Source organism: Oncorhynchus keta, chromosome 7 (assembly GCF_023373465.1).
Source record: "Oncorhynchus keta strain PuntledgeMale-10-30-2019 chromosome 7, Oket_V2, whole genome shotgun sequence".
NCBI lineage: Eukaryota > Metazoa > Chordata > Actinopteri > Salmoniformes > Salmonidae > Oncorhynchus > Oncorhynchus keta.
In genome coordinates this window covers 31,260,066-31,281,309 of record NC_068427.1, presented here as the reverse complement: position 1 = coordinate 31,281,309, position 21,244 = coordinate 31,260,066, and the positions used below count along the sequence as shown (strand labels likewise).

At 41.9% G+C, this 21,244-nt stretch overlaps 1 protein-coding gene across 7 annotated transcripts in view; it reads right to left on the bottom strand.

Annotated features, from left to right (window-relative positions):
• LOC118386305 (mitogen-activated protein kinase kinase kinase kinase 4-like) overlaps positions 1 to 19,493 on the bottom strand; it is a 111,738-nt gene extending 92,245 nt beyond the window's left edge. For 2 of the 7 annotated variants that reach the window (XM_035773958.2, XM_035773962.2), the window contains exons 1-2: positions 14,633 to 15,013; positions 14,262 to 14,327 (exon numbers count right to left, since the gene is read on the bottom strand). In XM_035773958.2, coding sequence (XP_035629851.1) covers positions 14,262 to 14,327; positions 14,633 to 14,689 — 123 coding nt within the window. In that variant the 5' untranslated portion in view covers positions 14,690 to 15,013. Of the gene's footprint in view, positions 1 to 14,261; positions 14,328 to 14,632; positions 15,017 to 16,229; positions 16,275 to 16,575; positions 16,688 to 18,797 lie in introns of those variants that run through there. The other 5 variants (XM_052522578.1, XM_035773960.2, XM_035773955.2 and 2 more) reach the window with 5 other exon arrangements.
• Between the last annotated feature and the right edge of the window lie 1,751 nt (positions 19,494 to 21,244).

Here is a 21,244-nt window from a genome sequence, read left to right as displayed (position 1 = left end):
TTATCAGACCAGAGGACATTTCTCCAAAAAGTACAATCTTTGTCACCATGTGCAGTTGCAAACCGTAGTCTGGCTTTTTTATGGAGGTTTTGGAGCAGTTGCTTCTTCCTTGCTGAGTGGCCTTTAAGGTTATGTTGATATAGGGCTCGTTTTACTGTGGATATTGATACTTTTGTATCTGTTTCCTCCAGCATATTCACAAGGTCCTTCGCTGTTGTTTTGGGATTGATTTGCACTTTTCGCACCAAAGTACATTCATCTCTAGGAGACAGAAAACGTCTCCTTCCTGAGCAGTATGATAGATGCATGGTCCCATGGTGTTTATACTTGCATACTATTGTTTGTACAGATGAATGTGGTACCTTCAGGCATTTGGAAAATGTTCCCAAGGATGAACCAGACTTGTGGAGGTCTACAACTTTTCTTCTGAGGTCTTGGCTGAAATCCTTTGATTTTCCCATGATGTCAAGCAAAGAAGCACTGAGTTTGAAGGTAGGCCTTGAAATACATCCACAGGTACACCTCCAATTTAATCAAATGGTCAATTAGCCTATCAGAAGCTTCTAAAGTCATTACATAATTTTGTGGAATTTTCCAAGTTGTTTAAAGGCACAGTCAACTTAGTGTATGTAAACTTCTGACCCACTAGAACTGTGATACAGTGAATTATAAGTGAAATAATCTGTCTGTAAACAATTGTTGGAAAAATTACTTGTGCCTTGCACAAAGTAGATGTCCTAAGCAACTCAAACTATAGTTTGCTTAACAAGAAATTATCTGTAATGGTTATGACAAATTAGGCATTATTGCACACTGTTGGCATATAGATAAATGCACACATTTTTTTTCTCCCAGTGTGAGCCTTGTGTTCTAAAAATAGTTTTAAAAATGTCAAATGCACATCCCTAAAGCACACACCAGTCACAGTCCCTGAGCTGAGTGCAGAAGTAGGCCAAGTGATTTAAGGCAGGACGCTCACCCTCAGCCTTAACCCACCACTGTCTGGCACATAACTTACACACGTGGCACAGCTAACTCTATGTAGGGATGAGAGAAGAAAGGGAGGAGGGAAGGGAGAGAGAAATGGGGATGGGGGATTTAGAAAGAGAGAGTGCAAGAGACAGACGGGATCAGAGAGAGCCAGAGAGATAGGTGAAAACTAACAGCCAGAAAGGCAGAAGTCTTGGGGCACCTTCATGGCCATTCATTCAGTAGAGCTAGGGATTCACCACCAGTAACACACTTCTATCCAAAAATACCCTGGTCCATCTTCTCTCTATTACACCACCCAGGGCTCTCTCCTCCCCTCCCATCCTCTGCCAGCTGGTCCTGAGCCCTGCAATTAAAGACCTGCCTAAACCCCTCTACCTCCCCGTTTCCTCAGGGTATGGCCCTGCTCCACATGAAACTGATAGGGGCTGAGCATGACAGGCATCAGATGGGCTTACCTGCAGCGAGAGAGAGATGAGGGGAGCAGGTGCTAGCCCACCTCTTTGTCTGGACTTGCCCTACAGTATGTGGTGAAAGTGTGCTTTTGTTTTTGGGGAAGTGGGTGGAGAGGTAGTTACAGGTCACCAAGTCAGTTAAAGCCGGACTTTCACTACACTGAGAATCGCTGTGTGGAACAAGAAACAGATGACCCTTCACACACACACACACACACACACACACACACACACACACACACACACACACACACACACACACACACACACACACACACTGGAGACAACAGTGCACCAGAGTTTAAATGAAGTACTATACTGTCCAGAATCCTTAGACAAACCATGGCAACTCATCGCCATGACAACTGTACCGCAATCCCCTAACCTACCACCCACTTCCCCTCAATGTATACACCCCCACCACCTGTGCAACTGAGACAAACTTAGTCGGAACTGCAAGGCTTTTGTGGAGAGAGAGGAGAGAGGGGGAAGGTCTTTGTGAAGTCAGTTCAATACCTTAGCAGTACCCTTGGGAAGGGGTCCCAGTGCTGTATATAAGCTGGCTGGCGGGAGAGGATTGCAGCAGTTCTTTCCCTCTTGTTAAAGGCAGTGTTGGCATGTAGAACACCTTGCTAATGAGTCTTCCAGCTCAGAGCAAAGAGTTGGCACAGACAGAGGAGAGGAGGAGGAGAGAGAAAGAGGCTGCCCTTCTCATGCCTGGTGTCAAAATGCCCACGGCTGCATCCACAACGACAATGAGACAAGGCTTTCACTATTCACCAAGGCAAAGGGTGGCTACTTTGAAGAATTTCAAATATATTTAGATTTGTTTAACATGATTCTAAATGATTCTAATGATACTAATACCCAAAAGTCTAATACCCAAAATAAAACATTACGTGACTCTCCACCAATAATTACATACAGAGGATTGGAGGATTCTAAATTAAAACCAAAAGCCACCTCATGGGTCTCCCGGTGGCGGCCGGCACGGGTACCGAACCTGCATCTGTAGCAACGCCCATCCACTCCGGAGCAAAGAACCAAAATACAGAGAGGTGTTGGTAAAGGTATATTGTCCCGCTAATAGCCCATAATGGACTATTATAATACTGTACATGGTGTCCAGGTCAGGATAACTAAGACATTTATTTATTAAAGACTATCAGAAAGAATGTTGGTACATATTTATTTTGATCCAAAGCCATGAATGAGTGAGTCACTCAGCTTTATGTAGGTGCCGGCTATATGACTGTCATCAACTTGATAATATATAATGATATTTTGGAGGTTATTGCAATCTGAATAAAAGGTCAAAAGAATATTTGTAAAGGCAAAAACATTTATTTCTGATTTTAGAGGGAGAGAAACGCTGGGCCAATTGTGCGCCTCCCATAAAGGCCGATACAATGTGACCGTGTGTTTGAAAGAGTATTTTCCAGTAAGCAACAATTTGTTTACCTTCATTAGACAACTTTGTTCCAATATTTCTGTAATTCACTGATATTTATTCCCATAGTAATTCGTTATGGATGCATAACTAAATAAACATCAGCAGTTTGAAAGACTATTTTTATCACTATTTTAAAAGCATTAAGATGTTGATGAAGAAATAATGTACTGCGGTTTTGAGTTGGAAATGTAACACTTCAGAGTACTTAAGCATCGGATACATTGCAGGTAGGGTGATGTTCACACCTACAGTAGCAGGGCTATAAAGAGAGTCTATTGTCCTGCTAATCTGGCAATATGTGTTTGATAACCTGTTTTCAAAATGCCACCAGCTGTCCATCACTACCACAAATAAAAACACAGCACCTTGTTTACATTCTTTATTGTAACCAAAATGTCACAAATAATTTGTATCTACCTTTCCAATTACTTTTAGTAATTTTAGTTTGTGATTAATTTGATTAGTATTATGGTGTTTCTTGTCCAAGGAAAATGAAAAACCCTCTGGATTTCCATTAGGATGGAACGAAAACTATGGCGCTGTACAACGTGACGGTCGGGAGTACAGTACTGGGCTATTTAGCTAAAGAAAAGTGTCCTGCGGGAGACCAGGGTTCAATTCTCCGAAGAGGAGGAAGGAGTAGGCGGTCCTTGAAAATAAGAATTTCTTCTTAAACTGACTTGCCTAGTTAAATAAAGGTTGCAATAAGATCATTACATTTCTACACCATCATTTTCTAATCTAATCTAACCAATACCCAAATGGGGATACAGTGAAAATAAAATCTCATTGATGTATCAAGACCAGTCCCCATGCTCATCTCAGAGCAGCGCGGAACGGTGCTAAAATTCTATTGCATCTAACTTCAATGTGCTCTATAAATAAATAAGACCTACACCACTTTTAACAGCACATTACTCAACACTAGTGAGACTCGTGTCGCTTACGGTAGGCCTATAGTATATAACAAAATATGACATGACTCTGCACCAATAATTACATATAGAGGATTGGGGGATATTTCTGTAATTCAGTGATATTTATTCCCATAGTTATTCGTTATGGATCCATAACTAAATAAACTTCAGTATTTGTATCATTATTGTATTAATGAATGCATAAAGATGCCATTATTAGTTACATTGTTTTAGTCTGAATGTGCAGACTGGCACTAAGAACAGAACAGCGAGAATGTTTCCCTAGTCAGCGCTATTATTAGTGTAACGCCCCTTAAATATTTTGGAGATAATTTTGTTTTCAAATAACGTAAAATGAGTGAGAAAAAGGCCATTCTTGAACATGGTATGAGACATTGTTACTAATTTGTAAAAAAAAAAAAAAAAAAGCCAGTTTGTTATTTAGAATTATTTATTTCTGTTTTTAGAGGGAGAAAAACCAAAAACTTACAGCCATCTCATGGGTCTCCCAGTCGAGGCCGGCCGGACACTGAACCAGCATCTGTAGCAACACAGCTTGCACTGCTATGCAGCGTCTTAGACCGACTCAGGCGCTGTACAATGTGATTGGTTGGGAGTGGAATACAGTAAGCGCAAAATAATCCAAACATAAAATAATAAAAACCTTAGTGTAACAACAGTTTTAGTAAGTAATACTGAAGTCGTGCACAATTATCAGTTTCTATTTAGGGGTATGTCGACCATTCATTGTCAGTTAGACACACAGTAGGCCCCAAAAGCATAATCAGTGGAGCAATGAAGTGGTGACGCAGGGTACCTTACTAAACCACAAATTACCTCTAAATCTCACAGCGTAAACTCACAACTTTTAAAGGAGGAACTACTGTAACCAAGATGGAAAGTGATGGAGTGCTGCATCAGATGACCTGGCCTCCACAATCACTCGACTTCAACCCAATTGAGATGGTTTGGGATGAGTTTGACTGAAGAGTGAAGGAAAAGCAGCCAACAAGTTCTCAGCATATGTGGGAACTCCTTCAAGACTGTTGGAAGAGCATTCCTCATGAAGCTGGTTGAGAGAATGCCAAGAGTGTGTAAAGCTGTCATGAAGGTGGCAGGGTAGCCTAGTGGTTAGAGCATTGGACTAGTAACCGAAAGGTTGTAAGTTCAAATCCCTGAGCTGACAAGGTACACAATCTGTTGTTCTGCCCCTGAACAGGCAGTTAAGCCACTGTTCCTAGGCCATCATTGAAAATAAGAATTTGTTCTTAACTGACTTGTCTAGTAAAAAAAAAAGGAAAAAATTTAAAGGCAAAGGGTGGCTACTTTAAAGAACCTCAAATATATTTTGATTTGTTTACCACTTTTTTGGTTACTACATGATTCCATGTGCCATTTAATAGTTTTGATATCATCACTATTATTCTACAATATAGAACATTGTAGAAATAAAGAAAAACCCTTGAATGAGTAGGTGTATCCAAACTTTTGACTGGTACTGTATGCGTGTGCTAATAATTTAAATGTGATACGGGGGAGAGAAAGTGAAATTCAGTGTCTCAACACATGCCTGTGTATGTGTACAGTCAGTGCATGCGAAAGAGTTTCAGTGTTCAAATTTATTTATAAAGCCCTTCTTACATCAGCTGATATCTCAAAGTGCTGTACAGAAACCCAGCCTAAAACCCCAAACAGCAAGCAATGCAGGTGTAGAAGCACGGTGGCTAGGAAAAACTCCCTAGAAAGGCCAGAACCTAGGAAGAAACCTAGAGAGGAACCAGGCTATGAGGGGTGGCCAGTCTTCTTCTGGCTGTGCCGGGTGGAGATTATAACAGAACATGGCCACGATGTTCAAATGTTCATATAATAATAATAATAATCACAGTGGTTGTCGAGGGTGCAACAGGTCAACACCTCAGGAATAAATGTCAGTTGGCTTTTCATAGCCGATCATTCAGAGTGTCTCTCTCTACTGCTCCTGCTGTCTCTAGAGAGTTGAAAACAGCAGGTCTGGGACAGGTAGCACGTCTGGGTTCAACTCTGAATCTCCATCAGTGTGTGGAAGTATGTATGTGTTAGATAGATTATGAGGACGTATCTTTGTGTGCATATGTGCGTTTGAAGCACACATTCTCTCGGGAGTTTAGAGAGTCTGCCCAGCTACAGGAGGAAGTGCTCTGCTCCAATCACAGGCCTGAGTTCTAGTCAGGTGACCTGTGTTCTAGTCAGGTGACTTGGGCAGCACTCAAGTGTTGTGAATCAGATTAAAACAACCTTAATGAGGCCCACGGTCATTCAGTTCAACCAGCCAGTCAGTCAGTCTAACCAGCTGCCTGGCCCTGAAAGTGGAGGGGAAGAAAGGAAAGAGGCAGCCCCCAATGAAGAGAAACAGCCATGATAAGAATCAGGGACATATGGAGATTGCATGATAGTGTGTTAAGTAAGTGTGTGTGGGAAGTGGGGGGAGTTTAAGTGAAGGAAAACTACAAAATAAGACAAATTAAACTTTGTATAAATAAACACACTGATAGATATATTTATGGTTAAACCAAAATGGAAGACAATAGGGCATTGGTCAGAAATGTGTTTGGAGGAGATACAACTTTTATGCAATACAAAAATCCATTAAAACAAAGAGTGAGGTACAACATTACAGCAGGGATGTCAAACACATTTTGTCTCAGGGGCCGCATCCGGTCTTCAATGAGGGCCGGAAGGCCACACTGAAACTTCCTCGCCATCAAAATTAGCAAAAGATAGTCCTTTTTTTCTGATGTTCCCTGACTCTCCAGATGTCATTTAGCGAGCTAGACATAAACTGAAGGACTGCAGGTGCATTATAATTTTTACACAGTTTGAATTTGGTTTTAGTCATTTTAAAGTATAGAGTTCTTTATTTACTCAAACCACTGGCCTGCAGGCCATATGTTTGATACCCCTAAACTAAAGTGAATACATCCAGATATACCAACAGTCTCACTACTGAGAGTGGTATAACCTATTCCAATGGACACCTGCTGTTTTTTGTCTTCTTTTTATGCTACATTCCCCAATCTCTACCTAAAACCTTGTGCCCTCACAGATCAGACAGAGTGCCTCAGCCTGCCTCCCCCCATCCTTATATCCCCTATACCCAGTCCAGATGGCCTCCCATACAGTAGTATGCTAAACCCTAAAGGCTCAGACAAGCCACAACTGTCATTAAGAACAAACACAACACACCGAGTTAGACCTTTCAAGACACAGAACCTGAATATATATACACCTAAGAGCTAGTGAATGTCTTGCAGCCAGAAGCCACAAGACAATGTCTCTCATCCTAAACTGCTAGTACCACCATTCATCGGACATTGCTTGATTGACTACACTAATAGACAGAATACATAAGACAGTCATACTATATTCTTGTGTCTGAACCCCTCTGGCAGAGTGTAGCATTGTGGGGTTTCTCCAGAGCCCGCCTGCTCACAGTTGCTCTTCTGTCCGTCCGGTACACACGGTACTGATGGCAGCTGGCCGGCCACGGCGGACATTTTGATGTGGAACAGAGAGGCCTTCTCTAGGCCTTATCAGTCAGAAGGAGGTCAGAAATAGATAGCAGAATGAAGGAGCTGTTGTCTGTGAGGCTAGTTAGCACCAGGCTCTCTGTGTCTAACAGACAACTCTTTTTAGAATCAATACAGCCAGGCGAGCGAGAGAGCAAGAAAGAGGAAGAAAGATGTCAGAAGGAGAGCGACATCTGACTAAGCTAAACCTACTGCCCCACACCACAGGACACATCGAACACGCGTGACTGATGAACTGACAGTGACATGACATGTGTGCCATTGCACGTGTGTGCATTCCTGTGTAGACCTATGACTCACAGCCATCTACTGGTCTCCATCTTGGTTTAGATAGAATAACTCGGAAAAGACTCCTGCATTTCTAGCTAACCCTCTTTCAGGGTAGAGCTGCAGCCTCATTTTGAAAGACCTAAAAGCCAGCAGAGCACACTTCTTCTCTACACACTACATAGACATAATACTGTAATGTCTTCTTCAGACCCAATGAAACAATGCAAGCCTTGCAAAATAGCATTGTGGACTTCAAAGTTGTATCTGTGAAGAAAGTATCCAGTGAGCTGTCAAACCCACACAGAGGAAATAGTGTTCACAGAAAAGCACTCAAAAAGATCAGTGCTGTCAAATCTCTGGGAGCTAGAATGGCTGTCTATTTACCCCATTGTCTGAATTTATTAGTCATTGGGCCGCCCTATAACAGAGCATGAACACATACTGAGTGCATTGTATAACAATCTGTCTCTTCACAGGGGACATAAAGATGCTTATGGTTTGGAAAGTGATGAGTCTGAAGGCGATCAGGACAAACAAGCAGCTGGTGCTTGTGATGATTGTATTTTGTTGGAGGCACGCAAGCGAAGAACAATGCTTAGCCCTTATTGATCAGGTCTCAACTCCCTTCACTGTGTCTTAATTTTCCTATCATGTGGGGCAGGGGAGTGGGTGGGCATGGTGTACTGGGGGCTAGCTGGAAGAACCAACGCTAGCTTAATAATCAGGGGGAAGTTAAAAGGGGGGAGGAGGTAAATGGACAAGATCTAAATGAGGGGGTAAAGTTGCCACCCAGTCACATCATGGCCATAAGCTGCCAATTAGACATGTCTATGCGTGGCTGAGAGGCAGAGGAGAGAGGTGGATCGCTGTATGTTTTTCAGCTTTTTCCACCTTTCATAGCAAGCTGCCAGGGGGCTAAGCATTAGGCAGAGCCCCTGTGCTTGGGTGGCCGGGCTCTGGGAAGGAAAGGACAACTGCAGTCTCTCTATTAAACTTGTTAGGGAGAGTCGAGCCAGCGTTTCAGTACGCAGTAGCAGTGACTTCATCTGGGTAGAATGTCGGTATGTTTATGAAGGACCTACACCTGGGGCAGGTAATGAGGGGAAACTAGGTGTTAACCACAAACAGTGTTTTAATTAGGTGGTAGCTAATGCCATGGACTGGTGTGCCTGACATTATTGTGAGAAGGAGCAATCCGTTGTTAAATATACACTTTCCTTTAGTTTTTTTTGAAGACACCAGCAGAGAGTGGAAATGAAAGTCAGGTGAAAAATCAGGCCTTACTTCTTGCCAGGCTTCTAGTACATTTAAGCTGCTGTAAATAAGTGTAGGTGCCCACTACAAACTACATGGACAATGCACCGCATCACACCTCCCACAATGGACCATAACCCTGTTCCTCACTCGCTCTCTCATCGTTGTCCTCTCTCATCTCTTTTAGACCTAGGGCAGATAGAGAAGGAGGTGGTGGAGTGCATTTCAATTAAACAGGTGTGCCTTGTTAAAAGTTAATTTGTGGAATTTCTTTGCTTCTTAATGCGCTTGAGCCAGCTCAAATAAGCAATCAGACTCATTCGACATCTTTCTCTGTGTCCAAAATGGAACTTCAGATTGACATTGCAACAAACAGTGTGGGGTTTGGCGGTATCCAGATTTTCATATCGTCATTTTCTGTCACCCCAGGATTTACTGTATTATCAGCTTGGTACACAAGGGGGAGCCAAAACGCTAAAAATCCCATTGGGCATCTATTACCAGAATGCTAACAAAATTAGCACAAGTAATAGAACATTTCCATGGAGGCTGCTAGCTAAATATTCTAAATAAGCACAAACGAAAATAAACTAATTGCAAAGACAGGCAATCCAGCTCATAAAGTTAGGCATTTATAGGGAGGAGCTAACCGAAGAGTTTGGTGAGTTTGGACATGCTCTGCTCGGAGAAGAGGGAGGAACAGACAGCCGGGAAATATCTTGCTGCATTTTATAAACACAGATCTAAAATGCTTCTTATTGTAATTTCTTCTCAGCATCAGACAAATGTGCTTCAGTTGCACTTCTAAACTCAGATGAGAATCCACGAATGGCATTCTATCAGCTGACAGCACTCTGACTGATGTGTAGCTACTTTTCTCCTCTCAGTGAAGCCAGACCATTTTTCTCTAGTAAAATGCCAGATTAACTTTAAGCAAAACATTAGGAAACATACCTGGCTACATTCTTTATATGACAGGCCTAAACATTAGAAATATGACGGCAATGCATCGTTTCGCAAAAAAGACCTTGCTTTTTCATTGTACGCTCATTTACTTGTGGCTGGCAGTCAAATAGCGTTACACTTCTGTTGTCATCTGATGAAATTAATACATTTTCTGAATGTGTTGCACTAATGTATTTTCTGTTAAGGAAAACTATAGTTATACATCCTTAATCACTCTATAGAAGCAAAAAAAAAACTGACTTTCAATATAAAACACAACCCTGTCAATACAGAGCTGGACTCACTTGCTCCAGATTTCTCACTTTGTGCTATTTACAAACATCTGACTGGCTCAACTGTTCTGGGTAACTATGTAAGCTTCATAATGTAAAATATTGTGACAGGTGAAATGAGAACGCAATCTACTTTATCTCCTATATCCATTGCACAAGTTGGAAAAAAAAGATGTATTGAAATGTATTGAAAAACTTCAAAGAAATAATTTCAATGGTATTGAATAACCATCCCGTGGCTATTTCCAAATACCCCGGTATACACAGTACACCGCTCAAGCCACCAACTTCTCGTCATTAAATGATGACTTCTGCCATTTTGCTACTTCCTCACATCTGACTAACATCCACCAGCTCTCTACAGCAAAGCTGATGACCAAGCAAACAATATCACCTGGACTCACCTGGTCAGTCTGTCATTTTCTTAATGTGTTGCATACTCAGTGTAGTTTGTATTTACAATGGTGTTTGTGCTTCACTGGTTGCCCTTTTCTTGTGGCAAAAGGTCACAAATATTCCTGCTGTGATTGCACACTGTGGTATTTCACCTAATAGACATGGGAGTTTATCAAAATTGGATTTGTTTTCTTTGTGGGTCTGTGTAATCTGAGAGAAATCTCTCCCCACCACAACAGCTGCTGTCCACATAGCTACAAAAAAGGCACACAGCTGCCATTAGCACATCTGAATATGATGGCCAATCAAAAAGGGCTGTAGATCGAATATACACATGCAGATCCTAACACAAACACACACAGCTGTGGATCAAAACATATGCAAACCCCAAACACACTAAGACTGAGGCACTAAATGAATGTGGGATATGGGAAACTCTCTATTTTAATGACAGAGTAGGCTTAATCCACCGGCAGCCTTCATGACATTGGCAGTCCCTAAACAATATGATTTGATGTAACATTTCTTTACGCCTGGTTATTTATATATAGCAAATTGTTTATGTGCCAGTCCCCAGATCTAAGAAGACATTGTAGCTAGCTACTCATGGTGAAATGATTTTATATAAAACAAGTTGATTCAGCCAAGGGTATCATCTGCTCTCAAGAGAAAATGGCTGCTACAGAATGTATGTTTTTAGAGTTATGTACAGAGAATATCTGCTACAGTCCCTAAAAGGAAGACTACCTGTCAGCACACACCCAAATGCAGAGTGGATGGTTTTAGACAGAATCAAGATAATGACACACTACAGAAAACTCTTGGTTGTATCTTGATGTTGACATTCTGTGGATTCCTGGAGAGAGGAAGGGCCTGTATCTAGCGATGTGTAGGTAAAATCACCGGTGAAGCCAATGCAGAAGAAAAGGCATATTACAACCTGTGTTGTGATAATTGCTTTGTTTGCTCTATAACCTGTTAGTTCATATGCCTGGACACCGTGAAATATAGGCCTAAAGGCCGAGACAATAAGAAAACAGTGGCAGAATAAATTCAACCACAAATTTCTTTCAGCATAAAACTGGAGAGCAACATCTGTCCGGTGAAGTCCACAAAACATATTGCATGTAGCAAACAGTTACATGCCCTAGGCATGGTCAAGCAAAGTAATGTTTCTGACAAATTTTCAGACTATTAAATCAACTATTGATTTAGAACCATGGAGTTACCGCAAGTCGCAAAGAAAACGGGAGCTGCTTCCACTATTCCAGCACCATTTCAACATCTAAATCACCTATGCTTAGTCTAATACAATGTAGAGTTGTTAGTAGAAAAAATATGTTGACTCACTCTACTTGTAGAGAAACGCCAATACCATCCTCCTCTTTCATGTTGCCTAAACGGTCTATCACTCGGTCATACAGTACACGTATTTAGTTTATTTTGTCCTAGACTACCTGGCTAAAATACTTGCTCACTAGACTAACTTCCTTTCATGGGCAACGATGTGCCAGGCCAGCTAGCTAACATTAGCATACTATATTTAGCTACATGTTGATCTTCCATCCTCTCAGACCAGGGGGACAATGTATGAGTTTACGGTTGATCAGAATCGCCATTATAATCATTAGCCAGTACGGAGAATTAAGTAAAACCACAAGTCCAAATCCCTATCTCCATCCATGGCTAATTTAGGAAAGAGACGATTTTAGCCAGCTAGCCACCAGAGGACAACAACAATGAAATGCAACAAATTAATTTTTGTTTTCTGTCAATAATGACATGATTGGTCGGAAGCCAAACCCAAACTGGTTTCCCTTGATCATTTTTTGGGGTGCGCCAGAACCATTCACAGCTGAGCTCACTCAGTTTAGCTCAACGCTAATTGGCTATTATTTGAATCAAGGGATGCCAAATGCTCGCTGGCTTCCCATGCATTCAATGCTATGGGCAACAACAATGACACACTCTTTCTGACCAAACATCAGATAGATACGCTACACAGATAAGCTTTGCCAGCAGCATACCACCCTGCATCCCACTGCTGGTTTGCTTCTGAAGCTAAGCAGGGTTGGTCCCTGGATGGGAGGGTTGGTCCCTGGATGGGAGACCAGGTGCTGCTGGAAGTGGTGTTGGAGGGCCAGTAGGAGGCACCCTTTCCTCTGGTCCAAAAAAAAAAAAATCCTATTACCCTGTGTAGGGTGCTGTCTTTCAGATGGGGTGTTAAATGGAGGACTGACTCTCTGTGGTTGCTAAAGATCCCATGGCATTTAATGTAAGAGTAGGGGTGTTAACCCTGGTGTCGTGGCTAAATTCCCAATCTGACCTTCAAACCATCATGGTAACCTAATCATCCCCAGCTTCCAATTGGCTCATTCATCCCTCACCACTGTAACTGTTCCCCAGGTTGTTGCTGTAAATGAGTGTTCTCAGTCAACTTACCTGTTAAAAAAAACATACTGAGACAGAGGGATGCTTTCTCTGGTGCGATACATTCAGCCTCTAGAATATTTTTGAGAGACGAAAGATAAACATTTTTGGGACACCTGGCTTCCGTTGGCATCAATGAATACACACCACTGTGTATCCTCACTCTGGACCTCTGACATGTCCTCTGATTATTCCATGTTTCTATGATACCCTACTGAACAGCTATGTAAAGCTGATGGAGGTCAGCTTTGATCACTGGATATCGATTGACTCAGTTCATCACTAGGCCCCTGTGAGATCTGCACTGATCCAGTCCTGGTCAGCCCGATCATTGTATACAGTAGGGTGTAGTAGCGTACACTGAATCTATGTTTGTTGGGGTGTTTCCACCCACGGAGGACTCATTTGTCCAAATGTTAGTTTTACAGATGGTTTTATGTCAAATAAGTTCATGTAATTAATTACATATGTCAAATACATAATCTATATAGTGCAATTTATTTGGCTTTGAGTTGGCACTTTTGAGACTATCCCATTGCATATGCGACCAGGCAAGCTAAATCATTATCAAATTGGCTACTTGAACGTTTTCAACCAATTTATTTGACCCAGGTCTAATAGTCTTGTATTGGAATCCATGTGACCAATAAAATCAGGCGACAACAGGGTGACGCAAGTCGTCTATTCTGAACAAGTCTGGACATATTCTCTCTTTCTACAAGGTAACAGCAGCTTCAAAACAACAGGATGTGATGTAGGTAGGCTGCTCTTACCGCTCTCCAGTGACATGGGGAAGGGGTGATGGTAGCTGGATACTGTAGGCGCAATCTCCTACACATCGAATCCCATGCTGAGCTAGTCGACTGTTATTACAGTGGCATGTCAATTTGCCTATCACGGCATCGGATCTGAGTATACAGTAGGCCTAACTAGAAAGCGCAACCGTGCACACCCAGTAGCGCAACGGGAGAAGTTTGTCAGGCACGTATGATAGCCTAAGCATTGGCAGGAAAATTAGGGTCTGGTTTGGCTTACATGTTGTTGACGGATAAATAAACGAACAGTTGGTAAGTCCTAACACAATAAAACACACGAAAAAAAACGTAAAGAAAATAAAAGGAACAGTTATATAGGTTGGCCTTTACATCTCAGCGCATTACTAATCCAGACCGCACTGGTCCAACGGTCTATAATTGCAGTTTCTCTTGAGCAGGGAGAAAAATACATGTTTGAGCTAGTTTCCGCCTATTTTGAGTATATAGCCTATATGGAATATGAAAATCCAAACAAACCTTGTATACTTGTCCATAGGTACCATTGCCGACCACTTCCACCAGTTCGAAAATACCAGCTGGGTCCTATAAAATTAAATGATCAAATGGTTAACATTTACCAAATAACTGTTTGTGAGAGAGGGATAGTTTAGTATGGGCCACGTTACAACCCGTTAAATCAGGTGGTTGCGACCGAATTGCCTTACATCCCAGAGCATTGCAAACAAAAGAATGATAGGAACTAAGCCATCTAACGGTATACACAATAAGAACAACACATACTACGTGACACATTTTACCAGGGTTTATCCCATGGTGGCGTCAATAAAATTACAATACAAAGATTTGAACAGCAAATAACAAATCCGCATAACATGCATTGCACTCACCCGCAAAGAGGCAAGGTCTATGTCCACTAGACTTTTAGCTGGAGACTCGTTCGCCATTTTTCAATAATACATAGAAATTGCAACGTCTATTTTAGTCTCTTCAAGTCAATTGTCTATATGCAATGCCGTCATCTCATAATTGAAATTGTTATCGTATTCCTTGCTAATGTAATGTCGATCCAAAGCGGGGTTTTCTTTGTAAACTACTCCCGTCGTTGTCGAACGGCCGCGATTACTCCATATTGCGCTACCACAGTTGGCAGTGAGCTTGCTCCTCTCAATTCTCCGCCCTGCCCCTCTCTCGCTCTCAATTCAATCTAAGAGCTTTATCTCTCGTTCTCGCTCTCCCACTCACTCCACTGTAAAGCCTCACCAACACGGGAAGCAAAATCAGTCAGTGTCGGAGAGACAGATAGACCGAGAGAAAAACGCTGCAGGTGCAGGGGGGAGTGGATGGAGAGAATAATAGTGAAGAGCTCCCCCATCAGAAATTAATCCAAACATGCTGAATATATGTGCCCTGCTGCTAAACTTATAATATTGACTTTTTGAGCATTGTTTTCCTGTAGTCTTCATAAAACCACATCCATGCAAGTACACACTCTTTATTTGACCCTGGGTCTGTTAATCAAATTGAATGGGTGGGAGAGGGATTGAAGTAGAGATCAGTGTCACCTTTTGGATTTATTCATGTTTATGATGGATAAATAAACAGTTTATTATATTACTGTAAGGTGTAACCAAAATGTGTTTATGTGCTTGCAAGGGCTCTCTCTCTCTTCTTTCTGCTGTCTGTCAGTTTGTTTAAGGCTTTCGGTCAGTTAACTCATTAGTCTTTAACAATGACAAATAGCCTGTAATTCAGAAAAAGGACGTTTTGTAGCCTTAGTGCAGACAATGTTTACAGTGGTAGATCAGCTAAATGGCAGATCGTACTGAATCAATACATCCTCTCAAAACATTGACTTAACCAACATGGACAAAGCTTTTTTATAAATCTATGAAAACACCCTCCATCTTTATCTGAGGCCTGTGCTGTAGGCATCACAATAACATGGTGAATGTCACCAACCTCCAGCTCTCTATATCAGATGAAGAGTTAATAAGAGCATGTGAAATGGAAGCAGTGATAAATATTTCACCACTGCTGTCAAACCTGGTATTGTTGTTGGGTTCTATCCCATTGCTTCCTACACCACGGAATAACAGCAGACTATTTTGCAAACTCTTTTCATGTCATACGCAATGGCTGAAATGTCAGTGAGCAGGCTGTTTGTCCAGGCTGTGTCCCAAAGCAAGGTGCTCTTCGTGGGGATCAGTTCCCTACCCATGCCCCATGACTCAACTAAGACAGGCCCATGAAGGCCCCACATTATCCTGTATATAACAGCAGTCATTGCTGCTGAAGAACTAGGTTAGTCTTGCTGTCCCACCATCAACATCACAGTACTAAAGTTTGTAAATGTGTTTATCTTGCTGCCATCGTTAAAATGGTTCCCTATTTCTCCCGGCCACAGCTGTCTTTACAATGTGGCAATGTCACAGTTCTTCTAGCTGCCAGAAATAGGACATGTGCATTATTTACTGCTGTACTTACGTCTGACTGCTGGGTATTGTCTGAGCGGGCCACAGAGGCCCTGGACTGTGAGAAGAAATATGACAGTTGGAAGTAAGTACAATGCATTCGGAAAGTATTCAGAGCCCTTCCCTTTTTCCACATTTTGTTACGTTACAGTCTTATTCTAAAATTGATTTTTAAAAATAAATTAAAATGTATCTTCATCAATCTACTCACAAAACCCCATAATGACAAAGTGAAAACTGTTTTTTAGAAATGTTAGCAAATGTATTAAAAATAAAAATTGAGCTCAGGTGCATCCTGTTTCCATTGATCATTCTGTGGTAAATTCAATTGATTGGACATGATTTGGAAAGGCACATACCTGTTTATATAAGGTCCCACATTTGACAGTGCATGTCAGAGCAAAAACCAAGCCATGAGGTCAAAGGAATTGTCCGTAGAGCTCCGAGACAGGATTGTGTCGAGGCACAGATCTGGGGGAAGGGTATCAAAACATTTCTGCAGCATTTAAAGTCCCCAAGAACACAGTGCTATTCTTAAATTGAAGTAGTTTGGAAACACCAAGTCTCTAGAGCTGGCCGCCCAGCCAAACTGAGCAATCGGGGGACAAGGGCCTTGGTCAGGGAGGTGACCAAGAACCCGATAGTCACTCTGACAGAGCTCCAGAGTTCCCCTGTGGAGAACCTTCCAGAAGGACAACCATCTCTGCAGCGCTCCACCAATCAGGCATTTATGGTAGTGTAGCCAGGCAGAAGCCACTCCTCAGTAAGAGACACATAACAGCCCCCTATGAGTTTGCTAAAAGGCACCTAAAGGACTCTAACCATGAGAAACAAGATTCTCTGGTCTGATGAAACTGAAATTGAACTCTTTGGCCTGAATGCCAAGCATCACGTCTGGGGGAAATCTGGCACCATCCCTACTGTTAAGCAAGGTGGTGGGAAAATCATGCTGTTGGGATGTTTTTCAGCGGTAGGGACTGGGAGACTAGTCAGGATCAAGGGAAAGATGAATGCAGTAAAGTACAGAGCGATCCTTGATTAAAACCTGCTTCAGAGCACTCAGGACCTCAGACTGGGGTTAAAGTTCACCTTCCAATAGGACAACGACCCAAAGCACACAGTCAAGACAACGCAGGAGTGGCTTCGGGACAAGTCTGAGTATATACACTATCATTCAAAGGTTTGTGGTCACTTAGAAATGTTCTTGTTTTTGAAAGAAAAGCACATTTTTGTCCATTAAAATGACATCAAACTGATCAGAAATACAGTATAGACATTCTTAATGCATCCCAGAGTCGCCTCTTCACTGTTGACGTTGTTGAGACGGGTGTTTTGCAGGTACTATTTAATAAAGATGCCAGTTAACTGTGAGGCGTCTGTTTCTCAAGCTAGACATGCTAATGTACTTGTCCTCTTGCTCAGTTGTGCACCTGGGCCTCCCACTCTTTCTATTCTGGTTAGAGACTGTTTGCGCTATTCTGTGAAGGGAGTAGTACACAGCGTTGTACGAGATCTTCAGTTTCTTGGCAATTTCTCACATGTAATAGCCTTCATTTCTCAGAACAAGAATAGACTGACGAGTTTCAGAAGAAAGTAATTTGTATCTTGCCATTTTGAGCCTGTAATCGAACCCACAAATGCTGATGCTCCAACTTCTTTATTAATCAGTTTTCAGCTGTGTTAACATAATTGCAAAAGGGTTTTCTAATGATCAATTAGCCTTTTAAAATGATAAACTTGGATTAGCTAACACAACGTGCCATTGGAAAACAGGAGTGATGGTTGCTGATAATGGGCCTCTATACTGTACGACTATGTAGACATTCCATTAAAAATCAGCCGTTTACAGCTACAATAGTCGTTTACAACATTACCAATGTCTACACTGTATTTCTGATCAATTTGATGTCATTTTAATGGACAAAAATGTGTTTTTCTTTCAAAAACAAGGACATTTCTAAGTGACCCCAAACTTTTGAACAGTTTTGTATATTTTCACAGTAATTCTATTCAAAACATTTCCTTTTCACCATGTTCTATAGAGCATCAATACCTGCTCTTTTGTTGAATGTGAATTATATTTCTCTGGCATCACATGGCTTTTATGATTAGTTCACCTCAGTCAAAAGGGCCTTATTGTAACATGAGAGCATTTTATTCTGCATCTGCACCGCACTGTAATATGGCGGACGGAAGACAGGGTGGTGCGGCAAGTGCCGCTTCTCATTCGAATGCTGTAATTTTATCTAAACCATCAGGTGTACGCCGATCCCAGTTAAGTAACTCATGCAAAGAGTTAAAGCGCAATAATGCGTTTTATCTCCAGTACTCTGCCATGACTGTCAGTTATGTAGCTGCTCTACTGATAATCTCAGTGCGTCCTTGCTGGGATGACACAATCAGTCTACTACCGGAGAATATCAACACCAAACACATTGGTTCACTGTTCCACGGGAGCGGACAGTACACAGCATACCATAATGTTCTGAATAATGGCCAAGTCTACCTCGCTCCTTATTCTACTGAACCGCTTAGGCGTAACCAACACAAGTCCAACATTTATCGGAAACTGTTAAACTACCTGTTCACTACCCTCCTGTTCTCCGGGGATGTACAACTCAATCCTGGGCCCAATATCACCGAGCCAGTGATACGCACCGGAGTGGAGAGCGGTGGAAGGCCTCGTCCACTGGTCGTCGCCGCTGTGGAGGTGGGTGAGTGCTATGGTCCTATGGTTTCTCTCGACTCACCCGGCTCCAGGATAGATTTTGACTCTTCAAACATACCAGAGTCGCTATATGCGATCCCTGACTCTGCTTCTGGTACGCAAGCTATTTTAATTAGTTCCCCGCATCCAGTGCAGGCGGGAGGGATTGTTAATTGCGCTACCGAACTGCCCCTAATCAAAACGGCCTAAACCCAGCCGTCAGAAAACATCGAAATTTTAACTTTTTTCAATGTGTCAATCACTCTCGAGTCATCTGGGACCCACGAGCTAAGCCCAAGGGACTACTAGGGGGGCACTTGAACATTCGTAGTGTCATTCCAAAAAGTGATCAAATTCAACATCTACTCACAGACTCCAACCTTGACTTTCTCTGCCTCTCAGAGACATGGCTCCATAAACACTCTCCATATGCTGCTTTGATTGTGCCTGGCTACAATGTTTTCAGGAGAGACAGGATTGAAGGAAGAGGAGGGGGTGTGATGATTTACATTAAAGAACATATCCGATGTAAACAAATTGAGTGGTCATGTGATAATGAACTAGAATGTATCGGCCTGAACGTTAAATGTATAGGCCACCTTCCACCAAAAGTGTGTTTTTTGATCAGTTTAATACCATGCTTAGGGAATGTGATTTTGGGAGAGAGGTCATCTTAATGGGAGATTTTAACATTAATTATGAAGACAAGTGTTGTAGGAAAACCCTCAAACGGATCACTAATACCTTTGACCTTACACAGCTATTTAAAGGGCCAACCAGGGTGACTTGTTGCTCTAAAACACAGATTGATTTGGTGTTCAGTAATAAACCAGAGAGAGTGACTAAATCATTCAATATGGTTACTGGGCTGTCTGATCATAATCTGACACTTATAGCCAGAAAGCTGTCTAAGAGCAGGTTTAACCTCTCTACTGTTAGAAAGCCGGATCAACTCAGAATACCTAAGAGTGAATTAAACTATTTTGAAAAAGCAATTAAGGGAATAAACTGGAATGATCTCTTGTCCTATACAGACATGGAAGCTGATAGTCAGGTTTTTCTATCCACAATCCAGACTACAATAAATGGCTTCCTAAAGAAAATCAAATCCAAACCTGGCCAAAAGAGCACTCTTCCTTGGCTAAATGGAGAAATCTGGAAATTGATGAAAGAACGAGATTATGCTCTAAAAACAGCCCTAAAATCTCAATTAGAGCATGACAGACGTAGGTTTACCATGTTGAGAAATAAGGTGGTAAAAGAAATCAGACAGGCCAAGGCAAACTTTTTTATTAACATAATTGGTGAAGCAAAGGGAAATTCTAAATTGATATGGGAGAATCAAAAACGTTAACAGGGAAAGACCATAGTAACACTGCAAAAAGACTAGAAATCATGGTGAATAACAATCTAACACAGGATGCAGTTGAAATAGCAACAGCCTTCAATTCCTACTTTATTGACTCTGTCAGGTTACTGACACAGAACCCCTCCACTGATTTCTTGGGCTCAGTGCTAGTGAATGACACTCAACCTGTCTTCGTCATAAGGGAGGTTTCTGAGTCAAAGGTGAACAAGGTGATTAGCTCACTAAAGAACTCTAAAGCCAAAGATGTGTTTGGGATGGACTCTACCTTTCTTAAAAACTACAAAGAGTCACTCATTGGCCCCATTACTAAGGTCACCAACACATCTATTGGTCTCGGTGTGTTTCAAGGGTATGGAAGTCGGCCATAATAACGGCCATCTTTAAATCAGGCGACCCTGCTGACGTGAGTAACTACAGGCCCATTAGTATACTACCTGTGGTGTCAAAGGTTGTTGAAAAGTGTGTAGCAGAACAACTGATTGCCCACCTCAACAACAGCCCTTTCACATTACACTCCATGCAGTTTGGCTTCAGAGCGAAACACTCCACAGAAACGGCCAACTGCTTTCTTCTGGAAAATGTGAAGTCCAAGATGGACAAAGGGGGTGCTGTTGGGGCTGTGTTTCTGGACCTAAGGAAGGCTTTTGATACTGTTAACCATGAGATTCTCATCACAAAATTGTCCAAGTTCAACTTTTCCCCTGATGCCTTGAGATGGATGAAATCATACCTTGAAGGCAGAACTCAGTGTGTCAGAGTGAGCAATGAGCTGTCGCCCACTCGTAGCTATGATGTGGGCGTGCCCCAAGGGTCAATACTGGGGCCCCTCCTGTTCAGCCTGTACATTAATGATCTGCCTTCTGTCTGTACTGGGTCTGAAGTTCAAATGTATGCAGATGATACAGTGATATATGTGCATGCAAAGAGCAAACAACAAGCTGCACAAGAACTC